The sequence below is a fragment of the Monoraphidium neglectum genome (genome assembly GCF_000611645.1).
Source record: "Monoraphidium neglectum strain SAG 48.87 unplaced genomic scaffold scaffold02734, whole genome shotgun sequence".
Taxonomy (NCBI): Eukaryota; Viridiplantae; Chlorophyta; class Chlorophyceae; order Sphaeropleales; family Selenastraceae; genus Monoraphidium; species Monoraphidium neglectum.
In genome coordinates this window covers 1-8,272 of record NW_014010894.1, presented here as the reverse complement: position 1 = coordinate 8,272, position 8,272 = coordinate 1, and the positions used below count along the sequence as shown (strand labels likewise).

Below are 8,272 nucleotides of genomic sequence, written 5' to 3'. Positions count from 1 at the left end.
CCGCCGGGGCGTCGCCCGCCGCTCCACCGTCCGCCGCGGCCGTGGCCGCGCCGGCGTTGGCTGGCGGCGGCGGCGGCGGGGAGAAGCAGCCGTCCTGCATTTCGAGCACGAGCTGGTTGAGCTGCGGCTGCCCCTCCTCCTGCCACCGCCGGCGCGGCGCCGCCGGCAGCAAGCGGTCCAGATTAAAGCGGAAGCTCGCAACCGCGATGGCGGCCGCGGGTGAGGGGTCGCCGCCGGCGGCTGCTGGGGGTGCGGCCGCTTGCGCGGCGTTTTTCTGTGAGTCGACCTCCTGCTGCCCACGATGCTGTTGCTGCTCCTGCTGCTTATCTAGCTGCAAGCCTTCCTGCTCCTGCTGCTGCTCCCGCTGCTGCTGTTGCTGCTCCTGCTGCTGCTGCGTGTTGCGATGACACCGCTGCTGGACACGCACAAGCTCGCCCTCAACAATGACCACAAAAACGGGTGAGTCGCCACAGGGGCTGCAGTTCTCCTCTTTCGCCGCCTCACACCGGTGCTGCTGCTTCTGCTGCTGCTGCTGCTGCTCACCAAGTCGCTGCTGCTTACTTTGCTGCTCCTGCGCCTGCTGCTGCGCCTGCTGCTGCGCCTGCTGCTGCGCCTGCTGCTGCTGCTGCTGCTGCTGCTGCTGCTGCTGCTGCTGCTGCTCTTGGTCCTGCTGCTGCGCCTGATCCTTGCCCTGCTCGCGGCCAGCGGCTGACGGCCGCCCCGCCAGCAGCGGCCGCGCCGATGAGACCGCCAACTGTTCAGCTTCTCCGCTCGGACCACACCCCCTGCCCGCGCCGGCCCCCGGGGCCGCCCAAGGGCACCTGTTGCCCGGCAGCGCCGCCACGGCCTCCGGGCTGCAGCGGCCGCCCGGCCCGCGCCGCCGCGCGGCCGCCGCGGCCTTGATGGTCAGCAGCAGCTCCCCGCCGCTGGGCGCGTGGAGCAGGGCTTCCAGGCGGGCCGCAGCGGCGGGATCCGCGGGGTCGTCGCCGTCGGTCGCGAGCTCCAAGCCGTCCCAGAGGAGGTCAACATCCAGAGGCACCTGGGGAGGATGGCGATGAGTCAGTTGATGACTCACGGCCCATCAAGGGCGCCGGGAACACACGCAGCTGCGGGCGCGGCGGCTCGCGTGCGGCGTGCGGGGGAGCGGGGGAGAAACGGCGGAAAGGGGCGAGGGCGGCGGCAGCGGCCGCGGCAGCAGCAGCGGCGGCGGGCCCGCCCGCCCACCTCTTCGCTCGTGTACAGCGGCTCCCCGGCCGCGTCCTGCGCGTCGTGAATCTCAAAGAAGATGCGATCGCGGCGGCCCAGCGGCACGCGCGGCGCGAAGCAGCGCAGGGCGACTCCTTGGACGTGGCGCAGCCGCGCCAGCGGGCGCTGTCGGCGTGGCGGGGCATGGGTCGCACGGCGGACAGAGGACAGGGCAGCAGTGTCATATGCTAGACTGCGTTGCGAATCAGTGCGGCTCGGCGCTGCAGGGCCGCTGCTGCACGGCCCCCGTGCAGACAGCAGCGGCCAGTGCTGCAACAACGATGTACCACCCGCCCTGCTCAGGGTTGACGGTGCGTTGCCAGCGAACGCACCCACTGATCGTCCGTCATTATTTCAGTGCCAGATTCTGCATTCCTTGATCGTATCCGGGCTCCATTTCACACGCATGCCTGGCGAGCAGATCTGACATGCGCCAATCGCGTCACGTACGTGGCACAAACGCATATTCTGCATACTATATCCGTCGTCTGTATTGAAATGTAGACGTACCGTACACGACGCAAGAGGTCACCAGGCAAGGGCCCGCTCTCCGCAACCGACCCAGCACGTCCCAACGTCACTACCCGCGCTCAGAGCGCGCTGGCGACCGCATCGGCCAACCCAGCACGGAGCAGGTACAGCCTGATTGCACACATATGCCTTATGATGGTCGGAAGTGGACCGGGTTCGGGCAGGGATACCCTAAACTCTTTGTCTATAACACTGCTGCTGGCCTCAATTCAAGTCTCCAGTGACGGCCGACCCCCCTACACGGCACCCAGTAAACGAGTACTCGTCACTGCCTGCATGCTCAGAGACAATTGCATGTACTACAATCGATAGCTTTGAGACAGCAGCACTGCATGATGCGCCGGCAGTGAGGCCCCGATGCATCACAGCAGCACACGATTGAGGACACACAGATGATGGTAATCAGGCATAGGCAATCGAACCTGCAGGCTAGCTGCATAGGAAGTAAAGCCCGCGATGTGTGATAGTTTGCAAGAATGCATTGTCTTTGGTTGGTAGATGTGAGGGAAACACCATGGCCAGGTCTGGCCCGGCTCTACCCGTGTCCCAAGCTAGCACCACAGCTTGGTGCCATGCATGCTGTAGGGCGCTACCTGCGCAGGAGCATCAGCATGTTGCACAGTGCATACGTGTCTCTCGTCCACACCATGTGAGCGGGACTGTCAAGCCGTGGTACCATTCTCGCCGCCTCCTGACACCAGATCCTGCCCCACGACAACACAGCGTTAAAGCAGTGCCCTTGGCCGTCCCAAAGGTGGCATGATCAAGGGGAACACGCTCGCAGCGGCCCACTGCCAGGCAGGCCCAATGGCCACAGCTTGACAGGCCTTCAACCGAGGGTGAGGTGCCGGCCACGCGACTACCTGCGGTCGCCAGTCGTAAGCTGTGGGGAGCGGGAAGCCTCGGCGGGGTGGTGCGGGATGGTGGGGAGCCCGGGGGCAGGGCTGCAATCGTGGCACTGTAATCAACCCTGCTTACAGGCAGGCACAGCTCTAGTGCAGGCAGTCAGGTTGAGAGCTGTTGAGCAGCATCTCGTGCAGTGTCGTCGCCTGACAGGCTCTCCCAGCAAAATCTTGATACTCGCATGCCTCATGAATTGCTTCGCCAACTCTACATGACGCATCAACACGCTTCGTCACCCCAGAGGTCCGACGAATGCCGCTGCACGTCTTGAGCAGCCATTCCCCCTCTGCGCATGTCTAAGGCTGATGGGTTCTAGCGCGGGCTAATCGGCTGGATCCCTGCGACCTATGGCAAAGCTTCTCACTGCACTCTTGGGGGTGCGCTAAACGCCACCATCAGCCGCTTGCTCGGCGAGTCCCAGTGGTCGGATCTCTTCACTTGTTCACTTCTTGGTTTTGGTCCAAAGGTTGCCAGGGAAAAAAAGTTTTGGGGAACTCCAGTCAATAACGACATCATTCAAGCCACAGTTCCTATGGTGGGACCCGCATTCGAGGTTTAGGGCAGGGCATAAGAGCCGGGCCCGTGGAATTGTGTGGGGTCGCCGCCCCTGCGCATCCCACATACCCGATCCGCGCGCAGCCCGCGCACGTGACGGCGGCGGGCGGATCTCCGTCTGCGCCGCGGCGCGCGCGCGCTGCGCGAGAGCCTTGATCCCCGGGTGCGTTTTGATTCGGGCGAGCAGCCCTGCACTTTGCCCCGCTCCGTTTCGAACGCGGCCTCCGGGATGGCCCGGGAGACCGAGAGCCCGCGCGCGAGAGATTCCGGAGCGCATCAGCGTCTAAATATTATGTAAAAGAGCACTTTGTTATATAAATTTTGCTCGTAACTCTTTCCGGACCTTGGTCGGGATGGGTGACCTGTTGCGGTGTGGCTCCGGCCTCGCGCCGGCCGCTGACGCGGTGTTTGAGGGTGTATGTGCGCCTAATATACTGGTACACTAATATCATGCGGCCTTCCAGCTCTTCTGAGCCACGCCCGCGTGTTAGGTCATTTGCAGCACTGCTGCTGATGTGGCGCTGACGGCGGCGCCTTGTGCAGTGGAGTGGCCTCAAGGGCATCCCATTTGTATGCGTGCCCCTGAGCCATGCAAGGTTGCCGAGCCTCGGCCGGGTGGGCTCGCGCCCCCCCGTACCCCCCTGCTGGACGTTGGTGTATCTACTAGCGTGAGGCACGTGCTGCTGTGAACAGGTGCACATTCCTGCCGTGCGGGTGGAAATCATGCATGCACGGTTCAAGGAGAATTCGAGCAGTGGCGGGGAGGGCTCAGACATGTGCCATGTCTTGCATCATGTGTGGAGTTTTCACTTGACTCGCACTTCGTTGCTCTGCATGGTGACGCGATTGGGTGACCCGCTGCCGCGTAACTCGCCTGGCGCCGGCCGCTGACGCGGCGTTTGACAGCGTATTTACGGCTGGATACCAGATCGAACCGTTTGCATGCGGTTAAGTGACCCTTCGTTAAAGCCACAATGCCTATGATGCAGTGCCAACGGCACATGCACGCGCTACGGCTCTAGCAAGGACTGGTGGCACCGTCAGGTGTGCAGTCGTGTGACTTTGAAGACGTTCCGTTTGCATGCATGCTTGTAAGCCATGCAGGGATGCCGAGCCACGGTCGGGTGGGCTCGCGCCCCCCCAGACCCCCCTGCTGGATGCGGAGGCTACACTTCACAACTACGCCTGCTTTGCCTTGGCACGGCCCTTGGCCTGAAGCTGGAACTGTGGCTTGACATCCCCCCTAAACCTCTCGCGTGTACCTCACGAATCTCTTTGCCCCCGCAGCCTGCCCTTCGTTCACTGGCCCCCTACTAATGGCATCGCCCGCACCCTGGGGCCCCCGCCTCTTGATCCCTGTCTTGCTCATCTTCCCGCTTGCGGGGGGATGAGCGAGTGCTTATCCACGAAGCCTTGTTACAGCGCACCAGGTATCTATGGAGCGTGCACAGCGTAGTTGATGCATTGATGACGTGAGCTTGCAGGCCCCCACTGCAACTGCGGACCTCGCACTCCCTTCGGCAACTTGCAGGTGCTCGCCCCCCTCCCCCAGTGGGTCGAGGGTTTTTTTCACTTGCACCCTGACGTGTGCATGTGCCCTCTCACCCGCTGCCAACGGTTTACAAGTTGGAGCGTGTGCTGGCCGTCGGTTGGGACCACGGGCAACAGCAAGCCATGTCAGCACGTGTTCAGGCCCTTGTCTAGCCACCACGAAGCCAGCAATTGATGACATCGAGCGAAATGGCTTCAACCTGGTATTATTTGTACGTCTACGCGCAGCATTGTCCTTTCTGCAAGATTCTACCTGCTGCCTCCGTCACACCACGGCACACCCGCGTCCCGCGGCCCTGCCGCTTGAAATAGAGCGTTCGAGTCTTGTTGGAGAGCATATATATGGCACCACACACCTAAGCAGAGCGATCTGGTGGTCGTGGACCGGGCAATAGCTCGCTAGTTCACAAACCCTTAGCGCACTAGCCATAAGGGGGACTAGAGGTCTTTCGATAGCTCTGTATCCAGAGAGTCACCTAAGGAGCGTGCAGCCGGCAAGCGGCGCTCTTGGCGTGTCGCTGCTGCTGAGCCGAGCGCACCGACCTGCGCCGCCGCGATGCTGCGCTCCGCGGCGCTGCCTCTCGCGGCCATCCTCGGCGCCGGGGCGAGCAGCGGCTACCTGCTGCAGGGGCCGGGCGCCGCCCGCGCCAACGCGCCGGGGGCGGGCGACGAGCTACTCGCTGTGGGCCCGGTGCCGACGCGTGCGCAGCAGCTCGCGCGGCTCAGGGCGGGCAGCAAGGACGACCCCTTTGATGTCCTGATCATCGGCGGCGGCGCCACCGGCGCTGGCTGCGCACTCGACGCGGCAACGAGGTGGGGCGCGGCGGGGGCGGCCTGGCGTAGCAGCGGGCTCGGGGGTCCGCCTGGCCCCCATGTTGGCGACCGACCGCGGGGGTTTTTAAACCCCCGCGGTCACATTCACATGCGACCGTGTAGGTGTGCCGGTGGGTGCATGAGACGCCTCATGCTTATGCATTCCTTCATTCCGCGGCCCCCAGGGGCCTGCGCACCGCGATGGTGGAGCGCGGCGACTTCGGCTGCGGCACCAGCAGCAAGTCCACAAAGCTGGTGCACGGCGGCGTGCGCTACCTGGAGGTGTGGGCGCCTTCCGCGCAGCTGCCGCCAGCGTGTGCTCGCATGCATCCACGAGGCTGGAGCATCGGGAAGGGTAGAGAGAGACCACGTGCCGCCCCAAAACACTGCAGACGCGCCAAGCTCGTTTGAGCTCCTGAGGGCCCGGGGCCCGACGCGTCGCAGGAAGCGTCGGGGGCAGGCCGAGCCTGCCAGGAGCCAGGCAGCTGCCGCGTCGCTGGCTCGCGGCCCTTCGCATTGCGCCGTCTGCAAGCCCACGAGCGCCGGCTCTCCTCCCTCCCCAACCCCCAGAAAGCCGTGTTCAACCTGGATAAGGCGCAGCTCAAGCTGGTGTACGAGGCGCTGCAGGTGCATCAGCTGTTTCGGGGAGGAGGGGGGAAACCAGTATTTATCGTGTTGCTCAGGGAGGCGCGGCCGCGCCGGCACGCCTGCGGGGCACGCCTGTCGCGTGCGAACATGCGTGCGCCAGATGCAAAAGAAGCTTCGCCTCTCCGGCGGCATCGGGAGGATGGCGCCAGCACGGGCCTCAGGTCCCGGCGTATGTAATGACGTCTCAGCCGCAGGCCGTGATGCCCTAACCTAACCCTTTCGGCTGCTCGCGGCTTGCTGCGTTGCCGTCGCCCACATCGCTGTCCCTGACAGGAGCGGAGCGACCTCCTGGCCAACGCGCCCCACCTGGCGCGGCCGCTGCCCATCCTGATGCCGTGCTACAAGTGGTGGGAGGTGCCCTTCTATTGGGCCGGCCTCAAGATGTACGACCTGGTGGCGGGTGAGACGGGGGGGGGGGGCGCTGGCGTTCACCAGACCGGGGCGTTTGGGCGCTGCCTGAGGGACTTTAGCGGGAGGCTGGGGCCTGGCTGAGCATGCGCGTCGGCAGTGCGTAGGGTTGATGTGGGGGGTAGTGTCAAGCACACCTTCTATGATTTTGCGAGGCATGGCCCTGCCAGGCACGCCCGATGGCCGCACGACGGCCCTCGGGCTGGGGTGGCGGCCGTCCCCCCCGTCGGTCTGGCGGTGCAGGCGCCAAACTCCCCCTCCCTTGATGGCGGGGCCGACCGCCCGCCCCCATGCCGCCGCCCGACGCGCCCGCTTCCCCCCATGCGGCCGCTGACCAGGCATGCGCAACCTGGCGTGGAGCAAGTACCTCAGCCCCAGCGAGTCGGTGCGGCTGCTGCCCACGCTCGCAGACCCCAACCCGAACGCGCGCAGCCTCAAGGGCGCGGTGAGCGGCACGCGCTTGGGTGGGGTCGGATCACGCTGTCTCCCCTGCCGCTGCCGCCGCTACTGCCAGTGCTGCTGCTGCTGCCAGTGCTGCTGCCGTCGCTGGGGCTGGTGCCTGGTTTGTGAGCATCAAGTGCCTGTTCGTTGGTGGCTGCTGCTTTCCACGCACCCACAACACCACAGGCAGCCCCTGACTAGCTTCAAGCACTGCCGCCGGCTTCGGGGCAGGCGCAGCCCATGGGTCCATCCGTCCCCGCCTTTGGCCCGCATCCATTGCTGCGACACGGCACACATCATCCAGCATCAGATACTGCTGCTGATGACTCGTTTACGCCCAAATCAATCCCTCCGGCGACCCCAGATCCAATACTTTGACGGCCAGTTCGACGACGCGCGCCTCAACGTCGCCCTCGCCTGCACCGCCGCCGCCGCCGGCGCCGCGGTTGCCAACCACGCCGAGGCGTCCTCCCTCATCAAGGACGCCTCCGGCCGCGTCGTCGGCGCGCGGATCGCGGACCGGCAGGGCGGGGGGCGGCCGTTTGAGGTGCACGCGCGCGTCGTGGTGAACGCGACGGGCCCGTACGCGGACGCGCTGCGGGAGCAGTCCGACCCGGGGGTCAAGAAGGCGGTGAGGGCGAGCAGCGGCGCGCACGTGACGCTGCCGGAATACTACGGGTCGCAGGCGGTCGGCATGATCGTGCCCAAGACCAAGGTGCGCGTGTGTGTGAGCGTGTTTGTGTGTGTGAGTGTGTGTGTGTGTGTTTTTTGAGTGTGTGTGTGTGTGTGCTGCCGGAGTCTTTGAGAGTGCTTCCTGGTGGGGGCATGGGGGTTGGCGCCTGTGGGATGGGTTTGTGGCTGGTTCGTCCATTGCTGGAGGCCCTACTTTTATGTCTGTGTGTGTGTGTGTGTGTGTGTGTGTGTGTGTGTGTGTGTGTGTGTGTGTGTGTGTGCGCGTGCGCGCGCGCCAGTGTGTGTGCGTGCGCGCAAGTGTGTATGTATTTGTATATGTGTGTGAGTGTTCATGTGTGTCTGTGTGTGTGTGTGCACGCGTGTGTACGCACACGGGTACAGAAACTTGTGTGGAATATTGTATGCACTTAAATGCGCAAGCTTTTGCCCCCGGCTTTCTCATGCTCTGCGGTCCTCCGCCGCCCTGGCCGCGCCGGTTCCCAGC

The 8,272-nt window shown here is 64.6% G+C and overlaps 2 protein-coding genes across 2 annotated transcripts; both read left to right on the top strand.

Annotated features, from left to right (window-relative positions):
* Nucleotides 1-206: 206 nt before the first annotated feature.
* MNEG_11422 (hypothetical protein) lies at nucleotides 207-712 on the top strand (the record flags this gene model as incomplete). Its single annotated transcript, XM_014040107.1, has 2 exons — nucleotides 207-219; nucleotides 474-712. 2 exons carry the CDS (start codon nucleotides 207-209, stop codon nucleotides 710-712), a joined length of 252 nt encoding a protein of 83 aa, XP_013895561.1.
* A 4,629-nt stretch (nucleotides 713-5,341) lies between these two features.
* MNEG_11421 (glycerol-3-phosphate dehydrogenase) lies at nucleotides 5,342-8,199 on the top strand (the record flags this gene model as incomplete). The annotated part of the gene is made up of 7 exons (XM_014040106.1): nucleotides 5,342-5,598; nucleotides 5,784-5,880; nucleotides 6,169-6,225; nucleotides 6,520-6,646; nucleotides 6,993-7,099; nucleotides 7,460-7,810; nucleotides 8,170-8,199. The coding sequence occupies 7 exons, from the start codon at nucleotides 5,342-5,344 to the stop codon at nucleotides 8,197-8,199; spliced, it is 1,026 nt and encodes a 341-aa protein (XP_013895560.1).
* Between the last annotated feature and the right edge of the window lie 73 nt (nucleotides 8,200-8,272).